The following is an 18,885-nucleotide window of genomic DNA, read 5'->3' as shown; positions in this document are numbered from 1 at the left end:
GCTCACTCCGATGCGGGGATTCGAACCGCCGACCTTCTGAATTTTTAAAAAACACTTCCGATAGTAGCTAAAACCCCTGCTGGTAAATATACTAAACGTGTGAGAAGTGCAGTAACAACAACAAAATATGTTTCTGTCTTACCTGCCTGACAAAGAAAGTTCTAGTTGTCTGATGTCAGTACAAAATTTGACACACACAATATGCCATATTTCCTGTTTACTATTTATTTTCTAGAAGGAACTTTGCAACAAGCAGTTATTCCAAGCCACTTTTAAGCTTCTTGATAGGCAGAACTGTTCCAAAGTAAAAGTTGTTCATGTAAAAAACAAAACCAAAATTCTCAAACCCTCTTATTAGATTTATGGGAGCTGTAACCAGCCATAAAGCTAAAAAAACACTAGCAGCTCATGTAAATAAATAAAATTCTAGTGCTTATTTTCCTCCCTTGCCCCTTCAGTTCTAGCTAATATGCATTCCACAGCATATTTTAAAAATAAAATACGGAAAATGCAAAACTGATTTAAGTGCTATTTGTAAAAATGGCCTTAGATTTGAGGATTAGGCTGTATGTGGCACAGCCACACCAGACAGTTCTAGAATCAGTTGTCACGGCATACCTGAGATTTCAGTAGGGTTTTCTAACTCATATATGTGATACTACAAGCTCTTTGAGTCTCACTTTCTGTGTATGCACCTGTAAATGTTGCTAGTGGAGTGTTTACTGTTTTAAATTCCATGTAGATTTTAAGTCATGCAGATTTCTAATTCTCCTTACAAAGGTTCTCAGTCCCCAAGTGCTCTCTGGGTCAGGTGCAAAAACCTATATAAGCAAGCAAACCCCAGGGGGTTCTCATAAAACCACAGGATTTTCCAATCCCCACAATGCAGAAATCTACTAGATATAGAATTTACTTGCACATGGTGAGTTGGGTCCATATTTAGCCATGCTTAGAGAAGGCCCATGAATTCAGTGGGAGTAAGGTTAGTTAAGTCTCACTGATTTTATCTGCTTGAAGCATTTTACATTAAGTTTTAAGGGGTATAGTGTTATGCTCTTAAAGTTGGGAATATTTGTGTGCTCCGTCTAACATGAGGTTTTCCAACCTCTCATAAATAGAAAATAGCCATCATCTTCTGTTTCGAGAGATCCTAAGCAGGCTTACTCGGAAGCTGCGCTGAAGTCGACAGATCAGGCTTGCCAGTCAGTGCCTAGAGACTGGAGCATGTCTCCCTCGCAATACTCAGCCACGCAGCGCCCACAGTCCTTTCCGGAGTGGACATCGTGGGTTTATTTCATTTGGCACAAGTCACGTTAGACCTCTGCACGAGCGCGCGCCTTTTTCTTTTGCATCCTGACGGAAATGCGTCAAAGCAGGCGCCTCCCGGCAGTCTACATCCTTTTTATTCTCCTTATTCACGGGGAAGCGTGGGGGACACGCAAGAAACCTCCACGGAAGGAGGGTGCAAAAGCAGCCCTTCTTCTTTCGCCCTCGATTGCATCGCCCTTTGCCTAGAAATTCGGGTGGGGAGCTATTTGTGATGGGGGGGGGGGCGATCACCACTTCGCCTGTATTCAGACGAATCTGCCCCGAGTCGAGAGACCCACCCCCCCAGCTCAAAGAATAGCAAAGCGTCGTTTTAAACAGTCCCAGAGGAGTGGAGTTCGAGGAGGAGGAACTTTTATTTTTATTATTCTTCTCCCATCACAAGCGTGGAAAAATGGTTTCCCCTTTGCAAAATAATTGAGCTTCCTGCATTGCAGGGGGTTGGACTAGATAACCCTCGGGACCCTAGGATTCCAAGGGATCCTGAGCACACACGCTTAGAACTTCTTCGGAGCGAATAAGGATAGGATCAGGCTGCGTGATTGTCCTTCACCGCGTCCCCAAAGACAAGTTTATTGGAATTCGGAACAGAAATCCAGTGGATCGCGACAGAACCTTCCAAAGTGGAATCGCAAATAAGATAGGATCAGAACATTACCATTTAATAAAATAAAATGAGGGGGAATGACGGATGTCTACAATATGCTAAGATAAGCACAAACAACTGTAGTAGAAAATTTAGGGCGGCAATAGTGTGTGTGCGCGGGCGGCGAGGAAGGAGAGATGTTCTTCGACTTTATAGTATTTTATTTTTTTGCCGTAAAGTGGGCAGACGGTAATTTGTATATGTGATATGTTCGATTCAGTTATCCCACTGACCCCATTTTCTCGGCTGTCTATTCCCGTGCGGTTTCGGTCCATTTCAGAGAGGGGGAGGAACGCTCTTTTTTAAGAGCGGCCGGGTCGCCCAAAAGTTTTCAACGATCCCTGGGGATTCTGGATTTAAGGTTTTCACGCTCTCCCGAGAGATAAATTGCGCGGGCGCGAAATCGGGGGATTGGGACGCCACGGGACACACGCGGCTGTTCATTAAAGAAAGAAAATCGAAAAATCAAAGAAATGGGGGGTTGGGGACGTTGTCGGCGGATCTCGCGAGGTAGGCGCGGATACACCCGATCCCACACAAAAAAACCACACACAGTCTAGACACAAATCTCAAAGGAGGGGACAGATTCCCCCCGTCCTTTAACTCCTTTAGCTACACAAAATGGCAAGGCATCATCCGCAAAGTTCCAATCAGATCCTCATTAGAAAGAGAAGGGAATTATTATTATTATTATTATTATTATTATTATTAGTATTATTATTTATACCCCGCCCATCTGGCTGAGTTTCCCCAGCCACTCTGGGCGGCTCCCAATCAAGTGTTAAAAACAGTACAGCATTAAAATTTAAAAACTTCCCTAAACAGGAAAGTGGGGAAAACAAAAAAAAACACGCCCCCCCCCCCCATCGCACCCTCCTGTTCCGCCTTCCTAATCGCCTCTCCTTTGCCCGGCCCCGCTTTGCTGCGGGATGCCAGCGATCTGGAGTCATGCGCTGGCTTGGGCACCATTGGCTCATGGAGGGATCATGCCTCCGCCGCTGCCTCCGCGAAGGGTGTTCCCACCTGGCCCGCCGCCCGGGCAAGGCGCGCGCTCCGCCTGCCTCTTAAGGAACGCGCCCGGGAACGCGTCGCCCCGCGTCCCGCCTCCTCCTCCTCCTCCCTCCTGGTGTGTGTGTGTGGGGGGGGAGTCCTTGCATCACCGGGGAGCCCCGCCCCCTGGCCAGCCTGGGCCCCGCCCCCTGCCTCCTCCAGATCTTGCTGAAGGATCTATTAATAGCATGACATCAGCGCGCGAGCGGCGGCCAGAGTAAATACCAGCGCTGCCTGCCGGGCTATATAAAGGGGGTGATGCAACCTCGCGGGGAGCCAGAGACGCGGAGAGGCGCTTGGAGCGAAGGAGCCGCGGCTGCCACTACTACTACCGCTCCTGCTGCCCAGCGCCACCCGTCCCGCCTCCAAGGACAACCCCACTCCACGCACCCCGCCCGAGATTTTTATTTTATTCCTTAAACTCTCACCTGAGAGTCTTCCCTCTCTTCTCTTCCACCCTCCGATTCTTCGAAACTGGGAAGGAAAAGACGACTCGAAGGAGGAGAGGTGAGGAACAGGTAAGGGAGCGAGACACCGGAGGAAGGGGAAGGCAATCGCGGAGAGAAACCGGGACGAGGAGATCTGGGATCTCTCACCCGCTCACTCAGGTGTTGTCTTAACTGTGGGGTTTTTTTTGGGGGGGTTGGTCTGTGGTAGGCAAATAGGCTCGAGGGGAACGCGCGTCTTTCGGTACGTGCGTATCCGTCCCGTTTCAGGTCTCGGAACTTTTTCAATCAAATCGAGTGTTGAGTAGGTGAGATTTCTTGAGTTGAGTTAGTGAGGTGAGGGAGTCAGAAGTGAAATCGTTCACGTTTCTTTTTCTTTCTTTTTAAAAGTGAGGCTAACTGAAAGTAAAAGTTCATTCATCCGAACAAAGTGTTTGACCGATCTCTCTCGAGCGCTCTCTTTCGCGTAAGCGACAGAAACTTGCCAGTTTCCTCCTCGGGCGCTCCAATCTTAAAAGTTTGGGCGACCGCACAGTGGTTTTCATTGATGCTGCTGCTGTTTGTTTCTTTTGACGGAAAGAAACGGCAAGGGAAGGTGGGGGGGGGGGCAGTTCTGTTTAATCCCAAGATCGTATATTTCCAACTGCGTAAAAACTACGCATGGAGAGGTTTTTGCGGCGGTTTTTCCAGGTCATCGCCAGCTTTTTAATTTCCCAGAAGACTTTCGGGAGAAAAACAGCAACTTATAAGTGATAATAATCAAATGATGATCATTTACGGTAAGTTGTGGGATGGCGAGGGTTGGCGGAAAAGATTCGAAAGCTTAACTTTTTTTACGATGTGGCAATGCCTCCAGCCGCCAGTCGGTGGCGCACGGCGTGGTAGCGAGAGCGCTCCGCCGCTTTGTATAGGATGCTTCCTGCTCGATCTGTCAGATTTGTTTTTTACTCGCCGGCGTTGAGTTATCAGAGGAACCTGTAAAAATAGGAATGCAGATCAGGCTTGCAGGGATCGATAGGACTGTTTCAAAACTTAAGTATGTTTGGGACTTTGGAGTGTTAAACGTTTGTTTAGTGGAACTGCTAATTCCAGAATCCGTAGGAGGGAACTATCTTTATTAGGCCAAACAAAATGCCACAAAATAATGTGCAAGCTTTCGAGTCCTCCAGAACTCTTCACTGGGCTAGATTAAGCAAAGCAGGGATGGTTCTGCCATCTAGCCTGATGAGGAGTTCTGGAGAACTTAAAAGTTTGCACAGTGTTTTGTGACAGTTTTGATTGGCGTAATGTAATAAATGGTCCTAATACAGATTTTTTCCCCTTATAAGCCAATACGACTGCCTTTCCTTTAAGTGTAGATGAATATGGCTGGTTCCAGATGAAGTAATCTTCATGCAGATAGAGGCAGAACGTTAACATTTTCGTGGTTTATTTGCATGAAGCTGGGTGAATGCAGGACTTGCTGCAGCCTGTGCATGTTTACTTGGAAGTAAGTCTCAGCAAGTTATATGGAGTTTACTCCCAAAGGGGGTCTGTAGCATTGGCACCATGAAGCCCAGTCCCACTTCTGCTTAATTTGGAAGCCCCCAGTGTTAGAGGATTGACCAGCCTCAGCTAGAAGTTGGGCATTTAGCTTCGCTGGTCTTGTGCTGTGGAATACTCTCTTGGTAGAGATTTGACAGGCACCCACCCTCACTTTTGACTTTCATGCATCTCTTGAAGACTTTTTTTGTGTGCCAACAAGAGCCTTTGCAGCTGCTAAATTTTTATTTTTGATTAGCCAGTCACCTTAAGGAATTTCTGAATTTTTATTCTTTAAATAGTGCTTTATGTTTTCGTGTACTCTGCCCTGATACGGCAATACAGAAATTATTTAATGAACAAATAAATGGAGAAAGTCCCACTGAGTTCAGCTTAACTTACTCAGAAGAAAGCTTGCACAGGTGCACCCTTCGAAGTGCAACAGAACTCCACTGCGTTCAATGTGACTTACTCCCTCATAAGTGTGTATTTCCTAGTTAAGTGTACCTAGGTTTCTAGGCTTACTTTTATTTCCCACAACATAAATTCGCTGTGCTATAGCCTCCTAAGCACTTTTGCTCAGAAGCAAGTCCCATTGGATTCAAGTGGGCTACTCTTAAGTAAGCTTGCAGCTAGGATTATTCAAAGCATTTACGAGTTTATCTGTGATAAGGATATAGGGCAGCCTTTGCCAGCCTGGTCCCCTTGAGCTATTTGGAACTACTATTCCCACCAGCCCCATCTTGCTCAACTAGGGCTGCTAAACGTTGTAGTTCAAGGCAAAGACTTCCAAATTGCAGTCTGTGGACCACCAGTGGCCCATAAGCTTCATTCTGGTGGTCCGTGGCGTGTCTGTGGATTAGTGGCTAAAGTACATCCTATTAAACATTCATCTTGATTTTTAACTGATTTTCTATGGCTTTCATTCTGCGAAACTCAAATTGCAATACAATACAATGTGTAGGAGACCTGTGGGTATAGTGCGGTATACAAATTTAATAATAAGAAATAATGGAAGCAATAAAAATACAATTAAAAACTGTCCAGCGTTTACCACAGCACATTACAAATGCTACCAGAGATAGAGAGAGAAAAATCATTAAGTGGTCCACCAAGACCCCCAGAAGATTTCAGTCAGTCCTTTGTGGGAAAAGTTAGGGAACCACTGATCCAAAACAACTGAAAAGTGAAATGTTGATGATGGCTGAGAAACCACACAAAGGGATTATGTGTGCTGAGTATCAATGTGAATTTCTGAAACACTTTTTGCATCGAATAAGGTTGATGGTGAGCAAAAACGGCAAATACTTCTGTCCAACTTGCCATCTAAGCTGGGGCTTTGTGAGGACACCACACACAAAAAGTGGTGACTGCAAGCGGTTCCTGGTGCCTTATTGATTTTCTTCATCATATTAACAGCTGGCCATTTCGAAAGCAGCAGATATATGTGGCCAAACTGCAATGCCAAAAATCTTAAAAGGTCAAGTTCAGTTCAGGGTGCTTGTGGACTTTAATTGCTTTTGAAGCTGTGGGAGATTAACTTCTATGGTTAACAGGTTACTGCATCAGCAAGATGGGGAAAACATTCGGGGTGTGTGGGGAAGCAAATGTATCAGCCAAAAAATAAAATGAGGACTTTTGGTTTCTGAGAATATCTGAAATGAAAGGCACGTGAAGCATCAGGTCAGTGTGCCTTGTTCTATTTTTAATGTGAAGGCGAATCTTTTAATGTCAACCAAGTTAGCTGAAAGTGACCCAGTTTTTTAAAGACCCACACCATACTTCTAACAGATATTCAGTGCACATTTAAAGCACACAACTGCACCCAGAGAATACTGGGAAATGTAGTTTCCTTCTCACAGAGCCACACTTAGCACACCCTTAACAAACTACAGCTCCCAGGATTCTTTGTGGGGACACCAGGCATGGTAAATGTACTTTAAATGTACTGTGTGGATCTCCCCTCATGATCTTTGATGTGTCACTTGTTTTAGCAGAAGCCTTTGAGAGAATCAGAAATCTGGCTATGAACAGGAAAATATGACACAACAGAGAATTGCAACCAAACCTGGCTGTACAGAACGCTCCTATTCAGTTTTCCATCCAGACCTGCCCTTCTCAAGGATACTCTATTCCATTCCCTGCCACCTCAACTCCAACAGCCAGCAAACATTCTGTAGCCACTGAGCAGGCCCAGTCCTCATTGGGCTGTTTGCCTCCCCCCTTCCTAAAAAAATTGTGTGTGCTTCTGTCGCAAATCTTGGGGTTCCCCTCAGGCTATTGCTACCTTCTCCATGTGAGAGGATGGTGCCATTTTGGAGAGCCAGTGTGGTGTAGTGGTTAAGAATGGTGGACTCGTAATCTGGTGAACTGGGTTTGCTTCCCTGCTCCTCCACATGCAGCTGCTGGGTGACCTTGGGCCAGTCACACTTCTCTGAAGTCTCTCAGCCCCACTCACCTCACAGAGTGTTTGTTGTGGGGGAGGAAGGGAAAGGAGAATGTTAGCCGCTGTACACTACTCCTTCGGGTAGTGATAAAGTGGGATATCAAATCCAAACTCCCCCTCCTCCTCCTCCTCCTCCTTATATAAGATTTCACACTTGGAGAAGAAGTCTGCTATTAGTATATAAGGCTGCGTACACACTGCCTCAAAGAACTCTGGGCAATGTAGTTTGTTAAGGGTTGCTGGAAATTGTAACTGTGTTGGGTAAACTACAGTGCCCAGAATTCTCTGAGGGAACGAATGTGTTTCGAATGTGCCTTAAAGGTAGAGGGTGCCCCATAGCCATGGATTATCTGATGGTAGTTCTAAAACACAAATCCCGAGAAAGCAGGGAGGTGTACAATAGCTTGCGTTTATTTTGCCTACGGATGCCTGCATGTGTGCAGCAATCATTTTTTTTAAGTGGGTGGGCCTCTGAAGGATCTCGGCAGGAATACCCTTCTTTTATACAATGCGTGGGCAAATTGGCACAGGTTGAAAGAACTCGGAAGCTTTTGGAATCTCTCCTGCTGCTTAGAATAAAGCTATGAACAGCAGAGGGTTACACAGCAAGGATCAACATGCAGAGAAGAACCACATGAATATAGGGTGTAGGTGGCAGGGCCTGCTCAAGACATTTTGGCACCTGAGGCGAATTACAAAATGGCACCCCCTCCCTCTCGGTGAAGAAGGAGTGAGTGAAGATCTACCTCAGGAACAAGACGGGGAATAAAGATCTACCTCAGGATCTGCTGCCCTTGTGCATCCTGCTGCCTGAGGCAGTTGCCTCACCTTGCCTCATGGGTGGGCCGGGCCTGGCAGGTGGCCTTTGCTCAGTGATACAGTAGAGCAGATCCCTCATATGTTAAAGGTCTCAGGGTCAATCTCTAGTATCTCTGGGTAGTTTGGACTGTGTACACACCATATACTTAAATTATATTTATTGAATCTGTATTTCACCTTCCTGAAGGAGCCCAGGGCAGCAATTTAAAGCACCCACAAAGAATTCTGAGAATGGTAGTTTGTTCTGGGTGCTGGAAAGTGTGGGGGTAAACTACATTTCCCAGAATTCTTGGGGTGGGCAATGTGCTATAATTATTGTACATTAAATGAATGCTGTGCACGTAGCCTTTATTGCGGACTTGATGCTGCTCATGCACACAAATTTTCCTCAGAGTCCACGTGATGGCATGCTCGTCAAAATGCCATCCTATATCCAGCAGCCCTATTTTAAACTACATTTACTGTTTCTGTGGGGGTTTTTTTTAACTCATCATATTTTCTGGAGGAAAGGAAAATCTGGATTAATTGAGAAAATAAGATACGATGACATTTTGTATGAGTAGGATGTTACGTGGCTGTTGCAAAAAGCTTGTGTGCAGGATCTCATCTACAATAAACTGCCATGTGGAAGTGCCCTCAGATTAAAAGAAAATATCTCTGGTTGTAGGTCTTGGGGGGGGGTAGCAAAGACCTTCACTTGTCGAGGAAGAGTAGATAATACTGAACTAAATGGACCAATGACTTGTCTTGTGAAATTCAGGATAAAACACTCATTATTTAAATGCTAAATATATGCATTGCTGGGGGGCGGGCTAGGTGACCCATAGGGTCCCTTCCAACTCTATAATTCTTCTTCTTTGATATAAGGCAGCTCCTAACATTTAAGTTGTGTGGTGGAGCTGATTTTGTTTTGCACTTAGCTGTCACCCTGTTTAAAAGGCAGAATTGTTGACGAATAAATGGGGAGCCTTTGATATGTGAACACCACATGGGGAGAGGCCATCAGATCTTGCCTTTTTAATCATTTGGAAATGCAGTGCTCAGTACAGTACTGCATACATTGGCTGTGAAATGTTTTTATTTGGCTCCATCTGGCTGTAGAATGTTTCAGTCTGCCTCTGTGTGTCACTGAATGATCACAAGATGAATGCATAAAGACCTTGCAATCATCTTGCATCAGCTCTTAAGAGAGGCCCAATTGCTGGGTGTGAGGTGTTCTTTGTGTTCAAGTGACTTTAACAAACAAGGCATCCTCCATTCCTTGAGCTTGGGACCCACACAGTTACATCGGTGGAGGCAAACCCCACCTACCTGACTTCCTATGTACTGCACCTGTAAGCTTCCTACTCCTTAAGTCTTAGTATTGCTTTTGCAAAATTCAGCAGGAAGAGGATGGTGACAATGGAATTAGTTGCCTCTTCCTGTTGTTGGATCTGGCTGCCCCTACTGTTTGCCTCCTTGCCTTCTGCCCTATCGGTCAACATGGGCACCAAGCACTGCTGTGTTCGATGGACTGTACATGATGGCTCATCAAACAGAAACTACAGCAGCAAATATTTAGTAGAGAGACATTGGGACGGGGGGGGGGGGGGGATTGTGCTTGGATGTGCGAAACCCAGATTCTGGTTCCTGCTTTCTCAGGTATGGAACTCGCTGCGGTATCTTTGGACGAGTCTGTCACCCTAGACCTCTTTGCAGGATTCTGTCTGAAACACAGCTGAGAATGTACATTAATAGCAGTATGGTTTTTGGAAAGCTGTAGCAATTCTCTCCAGAGTCCCACATTACTGCCAGCATTCTCAGCTGTTTCTCTGCCAGGGGACTGGTGCAACGAAACCTTGGCCATTCCCCAAATCCTCAGAATTTTGTGTTGATGCCAACAGTAGTGCCAACACAATGAATGGGGCTCCAAGAATTGGCATGAAGTGCCTATTAAACATAGCTATAATTTATAGCCTATAAATGGGGACTCTGTGTACCCCCCCCCCACTCTGCATATAATTACCCAGAACACTGGCATTGTAAAAAAATCTTGGCATTCTGGTTTTTGTTTTTAGAAAACAAGTTCATAGACCTGTCTTATTAAGATATGACTGGGAAATGGGTAGCTTAATCTGTGAAGAATTAAGCAATCTCTATAATCAATTAAAGACGTCAGTTAAGGCACACCACTTTTGTTAATTTACCGCTTTGATCGACTTTTCATTACCGTCTTCTGAGCTGAAAACAAAAGGATAACCTGGAAACTGAAGGCCCTTTTTCTGTCTTGGTTTGATTGGAGTTATCTCCTACCTCTATGGAGGATTGAAGGAGATCAGCATTTCTGAGGTGTGACTCACCATGGCCAGGGGGATTTCTGCAGAATTACATAAGTTTCTCAAGGTCTATGGAAATGACAAACAATTCCAGGAAATCTTCGCTCTCATAATCAGGAGGTCAATAAACTTTTGGTTTTCTACTGTTGTTGCTTTTTTGGAGGGGGTATGCCTAGGATTCACTTTGCACATCATAAAATCCTTACTTCCGTGTTGAAATAAAAATAAAACCCTTATGTAGATGGCTGAAATGCATGCATTTTGCCATGGTAGGGAGCCAAGTATTTCCAATGCATGCAAACAGTGCCTACATACAAGTAGCAAAATGTAAGAAGAGACTCCCGGGTGTGGTCAATGGCCCATCTAGTCCAGAATCCTTATCTCACAGTGGCCAACCAGATGCCTGTGGGAAACATGTGTGGGACCAACAAACGTAACTATCTGTATCAGGTCTGAAGAACCTGTGGCCTGAGGTCTGAATGTGAAGCTTCAGAGCTGTCTGTCTGGCCCATGAGCTTCTCCCCAGATCAGCCCTGTGCTGCACTCTCAAGTGCTTTTGCCTGATTGGAACGTGTCATTGAACTGTGACAATACTGCTGCCTTGTTGGGGTGCAGGATGAAGAAATGTGTTTGTAGATAGCAGCAATGGCAGTGTGTCTTGTTTTGCCACTTGAAGCTGTGCCTTCAAATCTTATTTTTTTCCTTAAGCACACTTATCTACTGCCAGTGCAAAAGGGTGCAACTTCCACTGGCGTGGGAGACCATAATGAACTCCAACTGTTCCCTGAAGCTATAATTACAATGGATATTGCATAGATCAAATCTAGTTTGACAGCATGATGGCTTCATTTATGTACACAAATGCCCAGAGGCAGTAATTGGCTTATGTATTACGAAGCTAATTGTGATAGATTTTGCTGTTAATAAGATTTTGCAGCGTTTTATTGCTTCCTCTAATAAAATGGAGCGTCTCAGGATGACTCCTGTGATAGATTCCTATGGCTGGATATATGTGCAGCTGCATGTGCGAATGAGCCACATTGCAGGCGAGAGATTTCTTGAGCACTGGGTGCATTGATTTAGTGTATCTAACACACCTAAACTGCACAAACACTGGGCGAATCCCTTCCAGTCTAAACATAAGACTGGAAAATTAATCAGCACAAGTGACCCAGTTCAACTTGTGGTGCAATTATTGCACAAAATCCCATGTAACTTATATAACTTATATATTGCCTCTCGCATTTCCTGTTTGGTTAGAAGTTGCTCACCCAGCTGCCAGTGTGTGGCAGTATTATACCAAATGGTACAAAAAACCTGGCAATGTTAGTTTTGAATTGCTCCCTATTGAGTTATATTGTTGGTTTATAGTTGCATTTAAGTTGTTTATCAAGGGTGCTTTGTGTAATGTGTGTGTGTGTGTAGAGACAGCACCAATGTGGTGTACTGGTTAGAGTCTCCTAGGGCCTGGGAGACCAGGGTTCAAAGCCCCACTCAGTCATGAAGCTTAAAGGTAAAGGGACCCCTGACCATTAGGTCCATTAGGTCCAGTCGTGGACGACTCTGGGGTTGCGGTGCTCATCTCGCTTTATTGGCCGAGGGAGCCAGCATACAGCTTCAGGGTCATGTGGCCAGCAGGGAGGGGGAGCCATGTATGTTTCCTGGAGCTCCTTGCAGGAAGGGCAAGATAGAAATGTCAGGATTAAATAAACGTGTACTGTATATTGAACTAAGATATATATATATATCCAACTAAGTTGTACCTAGAGCAGATCCATTGAAATGATCACATGGGCATGACTGACTTAAGCCCATTGATTTCAACAGACCTACTCTGAGTAGGACTTACTTGGATACAATTCATGGGCAACCATTCTAACAAGATATAATTACAGGTCATGGCCCAGAGTTTGAGGAATTATTCCACATCCAAAAGTCATATTTTCTAAATCAGGTCTTAGTTGAGAGTTAAACGATCATCTGACAAACAAACACAGAGAGAGAGAGAGAGAGAGAGAGAGAGAGAGAGAGAGAGAGAGAGTGTCCTGATAAATTCAGAAAGAGTCATTCTTGTTCTTCTTTTTCAGCAAAATGATGCTCCAACACCCTGGCCAGGTGTCTGCTTCGGAAGTCAGCGCCACTGCCATTGTCCCATGCCTGTCTCCTTCGGTGTCCCTGGGTTTTGAAGACTTCACAAATCTAACTCCGCTGGTGAAAGAAGAATTGAGATTTGCCATCCAGAACAAGTGCCTGTCGCACAGGATGTCCTCCACGCTGGACACAGTCATGGTTTCAGACAGACCTGGGGAAATGTCTGTTTTGAAAGCAGAGGTGCTCCTTCTTTTAATTGCTTGTTTTGCTTTCACATTCAGTAATGGCGTTCTATTTAAACAAGAACAAAACAGAAAGCAGGGGGGTGGGGAGGAACTAAAACCAGTAGATAATTGTTCAATGAACTTTCCAATAGGAAAACTGTATTATACATAAGGCAGGAGTCTGCACTAATACCTCCCCACCCCATCACAGACAATGATCTGTGTGTATTTGAATGAAAGTGGCTTTGTGAAAGGCTGCAACTGAGTTAGTGCCAAGCTGGAGCCTTGGTGTGCACTGCATGTACTTCTGAATCATGTGCTCTTGGGAAGGAGTCATAGCTCCATGGTACACTTGGGGAAGATGCTGATAACTAATTAAGTATAAACTTGGCCCACTTGCAATATTGATACAACATCTGGATGTGCCCAAAGTCAACCAATTTACCTCTCTCTCTGAATCTTGCTCTAGTGTGCACCTGAAGATGAAAGGAAAAGGCGACGGAGGGAAAGGAACAAGATTGCAGCAGCCAAGTGTCGAAACAAAAAGAAGGAGAAGACGGAATGTCTGCAGAAGGTAAGTCGGATGCACAGAAGGTGCAAAAGAGGAGGTGTGCGTTTGTGTGTTTAACAGAAGAATGGTTCAGAAGTTCCGCTTTTATATTTACCCTCTTTTCCTGTGCCTAGGAATCGGAGAAGCTGGAAACCATCAATGCAGAACTGAAGGCTCAGATTGAGGAGCTGAAGAACGAGAAGCAGCATTTGATCTACATGCTTAACCTGCACAGGCCCACCTGCATCGTCCGGGCCCAGAACGGGAGGACGCCGGAGGACGAAAGGAACCTCTTCATTCAGCAGATCAAAGAAGGAACCCTGCAAGGCTAAGTGACAATGCTAGGGGCCCATAGGGCATGCCTCTGACACCAAAAAATTACACCCCAGCACATCACCCCAAGCCAGAAGCCATAAGAGAAGGTATCTTGGCATTTGTGGTCTCCCATTAGTCGAGAGAAGGCAGAGGAGATGACATTGCTAAGAAGAAAAGGCTTGCGCTAGCTTAGCTGTGATTCAGGTTTTAGTATCTGCCATACTTGCTGTTCCTAGAAGCCGTACAGCTACAGACTTGCTAAACCCCTGATGGCATGTGGTACTTGCACTTGAGTAGAACACTAGGACTCGCCGCAATGCACATCTTATGGACAGCCAAGCTGAATGGACCCTCCCCATCTGTCCTCGATTGGGGTAGGAAATGTTAGATAGCGTGGGCTGTTCATTTCGTTTTTTCTTTTGCTTTGTACTTTCAAAAGAAAGAGGTTGGCAACTTCCAGAATGCTGCTTTCAATTCCGAAAGGCATTGCGATATAACGGGAATTACTGTGTTTCTATATCCTAGTGCAATGTTTTTTAAACCGAGCTTTACGCTCTCTTTGTATTGTTGTTTTCACGGAAGCCTTTCTGTGGGTTTTTTGATGACTCACATTGGGGGTGATTTGTGGGTAATATGACAGGCATCAGCTTCTGTAAAAAAGATAGAAAAAAGTCTGAATGTATCAAGCTGGAACATTACCCCTTCCCTTGGCTGGTTTGAAGAAAGGGGAATTCCCCTTTGAGAATCCACTTTATGAGTCACATCATGTACAGTATTTGGAAGGACTTCATAACATACGAAACAGTGACACGATCGACATAGATGTTAAATTAATCCTCCTCTCTTGATTTGTGGGCCACCACCTCATGAATCCAGAACTTGCAAATCTTTCCTGGGCACCACCCTTTTTTTTTTCAGAGCAAGAAATTCTGGTGGTTCTCAAGTTGCACAAAGGAATGATTGTGGGTGCATTAACTGCATGTATTTGCAAAACTGTCCCATGACAATTACAGCTGTGCTAGGAAAAGAGACTTAAAAGTAGCCAAGTAGGTCTGTCAACAGCTGAATAGCAGGCTTGGAGATGCAGCTTTCCCTGTCGTCGTGCAGACAGCTTGTGCTTAGAGTGTTGGTCCACATTGTTACCTGAAGCTTACTGGGTCACCTTGAACCCATTGCTGTCTCTCAACCCCACAACACCTTGCATGAATAAGAACTTGCACCTATATAAGTATGATCATTAAAGTTCTCAAGCAGAGCAATCCGGTATTGGAACAGACAAAGCTGCTCTACAGAGTTTCATAGCTGTGATTCATCTTGTCTGATGCCATCTCTTCTGACTGGTAGAGCCTCTTCAAAGACCCCAGACTCTGCTACTTGTCATCCTTGTTTAAGGATGAGTTGGGTGTGGGACTCGCATACATTCAAAGCATGGCTCTGCAACTTGAGTTGTGGTCCATCCTTTGTTCCCTGTAAGGCTTTTTGCATAGATTACTCATCTGGTTGTCATACCATTTACACAGAATGGTACTCTGGGTATCTGGGGTAGAAACCCCAAGTCTAGTGTGAGCAATGCTCAAGCACCCTGTACTCATGTTATTAACTCCAACAGTGCAGATCGTTTTGGTAGCTGGGGGAGTTAATTTCAGGTGCCCCTTCCTATTCAATAAGCCATTTGTCACCTGTTGGCATTTCTCACCCCTCCTTCTGTGAGGATCTCTGGACTCCTCAATCACCTTTTATTTATCACTGATATGCCTAAGTAGTGCACAGATTGTGAGGTAGACGCTTTAGTTAAACTCTAACTTTTTACTATAATAACAAACACCTTGCCAAAAAGAAAAAAGAAAAAAAAGAGCTCACTTCACTCTCTGAGACAAACCCCACTCAGTATTCAAACACTGAATTTAGGAACCTGAGTCACAAGAATAGGAATTTTAATTTTGCAAATCAGATTTCTGTATGCAGATTTGGGTGAAAAATCCTTATTTTTGCCCAAACACTTTGCAGTTCTGTTATGAAGTATTATTTCTAGTTTTAGTCTGCTGGGATCTAAATTTAATTATGTAATCAATGCAGTAGACAAAGGCGTTTGCAGGATAAAATCCTTCATCCACATTGTCCAGTGTTAAAACACACCCACATAAACATCGTACCTCAGAACAATAGTTTTCAAAGGCTATAATCCTATATAGTACACACTTACCTGGGAGGAAGGCTCATTGAATGCAATGGGACTTCCAAGTAGAGACATGCATAGGTTTTTACTGTCAATCTGTGGCTGGTATACTTGAGCCTGCTGCCTTGTTTTATCTCTCTGTTTTTTACATTCTGCAACAGAAGTACTTAATACACTTTCAGCAATTTGGATATATTATAATGTCCAATGCTGTGTTTCAAATGTATATTTCATGTAACAAAAAATGGAAGGAAGCGGGCCAAATTCTGTCTCATCAGAGTGTGATTTTTCTTCCTGCAGAGTAAATTCACTTTGCTGTTTGTGAGCTGTTCCTCAAGTCATGTTGGACAGCAGGACCCCCCCCCCCCAGGCCTCTGCGTTGACTGTGCAATGTACTGGGTTGGGGAGGGATGCGTGGGAAGAGGGAGGTTGGGGGAAAGAGAGTTTATTTACTATGTGAACTATGTGCAATTCTGCTATCAAGAACCTTATTGGGGGGAAATTGATTGGGTTTCTGTAATTATGAATATATATTCTAGACAGTACTTGGTCGTCTTCAATATCTAATGTTGTCGCTCCCTAAAAGTGATACGGTGCTGTTGATTTTGGAATGTTGCAGGCCAGATCCAAAGAACGAAGAAAACTATGGCTGCGTTCACACTCCCATTTCCTGTGTGTGCTTAGTGCTGGGTTTTTAATCCATGTTCACACAGCATTATCCCAAATGCACATGTCCCCTGCACTTCTTTGTGAAATGCTGCCGTCTGATGCATTGTTGCTCAAACCAGCTTCACACCAAGTGGAGTCCTTAAGGCTTTCTGAATTTGTCTCTGGCCAAAGGGGGAACACCTTTGCATGGGGTAAAGGCACCCCCACCACAATCAACCTCTGGCATGTACACAAACAGAAACAATGAAGCCGTGCTGATGTGAACAGCTGGGGGTAGGGTGGTCGTGGGGAGAGTGCTGGAAAGACATCACTGCAGTCTTAGGTAGCAATGTGAATGCACCCTCTAACAGTCAGGCTGTTTTCCCGCTCTGCAAGCAAAAGAGCATATTTGGATCTGGTTTTGCTTTTCTCATGGTATGCTCTAGTGCTGGGAGGGGGAACCTGTGGCCCTCCAGATGTTGTCACAATTCCTACCAGCTCCCTGGCCAGTTCAGCCAATGGTCAGGGATGCTGTGAGTTAATCTCTAGGGAGACACAGGTTCCCTATCCCTTCTGTAGCAACTAGACCTTCCATGAACAAATGCACTTTTCGAACATGGAAGGGCTTCTTGGGATCTACACCCTAGGCTAGTATGAGGAGCTGCCAACATTAGCCAGAGACGGTCGCTGCCCATCACCTGTGCTGTATCAAAGGACCCCTGCTTTGTCTATGTATTTAACGTGTTTCCAAAAGCAATTCAGAAAATGATAATAAAAGAATGGACTCTGTTGCATGTATGATGTTCTCATACATAGAGTCTTTGTTAGCTCTCAATGCAGAATTAATGTTTTCCCTTTTGAGAGGTGTTTTAATATTGTGGTTCTACAGCCTATTTAAAATGACGCAGGCGTCTTGCTGCTGCTGCTGCTGCTGCTGCTTCGGTTGAAACACAAATGACTTTAGCGAGCATGCCAAATGTTTACAACGGCACTGCTACTTTTTCAAAGATAATCTTGGTTCAGCTGTGGCTGCTTCCTCGTGTGTGGTTGTGTGTATGTGGTTGCGTATGTGGGTAAGTGTGCAGTGCACATACCTCAAGATTATATCAATAGTATACATCCTATATATCTGTTTGCATTGCTTGAGAGTTGCATTGCTGGACTTCTGGGGGACTCTGGCACTCTGACAGCACTGTGGCAGGAAGGAGTTCAGCTGCCTAAACGTCGCCTGTCTGCAGTGGCAGCCAGCAGCAGTAGCTGAGCTCCTTCCTGTTCTTCAGGGCACAGGCAAACTCCTTCCAGGCCAGGTTGGATGCTGGCTTCCAAGCCAAGTGGGAGAATTGTTGAATGAAAGAACTGCATGGATTTATGTATCTGTTTTATTCTGAACATTTAATAATGCAGTAGAAGCAATTTGTTTTCTATTAAGTTTTATGTTTTGATACTTTAATAAAAAAAGACTAATACATGTGTGTTTTTTGTTCCTGTGTGACTTACTTCACCTTATTTGAAGGACTGATGCTCACTCAACCCCCCACCCCCCCAAAAAAAACACCTCCCCAGGTAGTGTTCTTAAATGTGTCCTAACTACAGTAGGCTGCCTGGTCTCCATATTCACTGCATGACCCTCAACCCCATGCCATTGCGAATGCCAATATCATGCCATCAGTTCCCTCTGAATTACTGCAATTGTCCCTTTCCTGATCTGCTGTTGCTTTCACCTGCCATATTGCTGCAAGGTGTTCCTTATACCTGAACCAAACAAGCCATCTGCCCAACTACCCTGGGTTTGTACATACAAAGTCTGTAGAATCCTAGCATCCATTTGCAATTTGTTCTGCTCTGCTGGGGATTGGGGCTCTCTGGAGAAATCGTAAGCATTACCAAAGCTTCTTCAGGCAAGAAGACAGGGGAGATATCTTGAGCATGAGAGAGGTTTTCTCAGGGTGAGTCTCAAACACCACTCCAGGTGTGTTGACCCTTGCGATTTCCCCCAAATGCGGGAAACTCGACGCCATGCTGGCTGAGTTTTGGAAAATGTTGTCTTCGCACAGGACCAGAGATAGCTGAAGGCTTAAGAAGCCTGGGAAGACCCTTTCTAGTGGCTCTCACTCATTGTGAGGGCCACCTGCAATCTTTAAAAGGTTCGTCTGGAGCAAGAAACGCCTGGAAATGGCTACCATTTGACAGGATCACCCAGGCACCTCGACTGCCTTCAGCCTGGTGACTTTGTCCACTAACTTTAGCCTGCCAGCTTCCACCAATTTCATCTATTCATGAATATTCATCAGTTCACATTCATGCCCCCCCCT

General features: G+C 44.8%; 1 protein-coding gene across 4 annotated transcripts in view; it reads left to right on the top strand.

Annotated features, from left to right (window-relative positions):
- Window positions 1–18,045, top strand: part of ATF3 (activating transcription factor 3) — a 38,866-nt gene extending 20,821 nt beyond the window's left edge. The window contains exons 1-4 of one of the 4 annotated variants that reach the window (XM_083733870.1): window positions 3,184–3,540; window positions 12,657–12,900; window positions 13,354–13,458; window positions 13,569–18,045. In XM_083733870.1, the coding sequence (XP_083589996.1) occupies window positions 12,661–12,900; window positions 13,354–13,458; window positions 13,569–13,766 (543 nt within the window). In that variant the 5' untranslated portion in view covers window positions 3,184–3,540; window positions 12,657–12,660 and the 3' untranslated portion in view covers window positions 13,767–18,045. Of the gene's footprint in view, window positions 1–3,183; window positions 3,541–8,475; window positions 10,826–10,873; window positions 12,901–13,353; window positions 13,459–13,568 lie in introns of those variants that run through there. The other 3 variants (XM_083733871.1, XM_083733873.1, XM_083733872.1) reach the window with 3 other exon arrangements.
- Window positions 18,046–18,885: the final 840 nt, after the last annotated feature.

Source organism: Podarcis gaigeae (genome assembly GCF_964106915.1).
Source record: "Podarcis gaigeae genome assembly, chromosome: 3".
NCBI lineage: Eukaryota > Metazoa > Chordata > Lepidosauria > Squamata > Lacertidae > Podarcis > Podarcis gaigeae.
The sequence above is the reverse complement of the archived record's forward strand: the minus strand, read 5'-3'. Positions and strand labels throughout refer to the sequence as shown.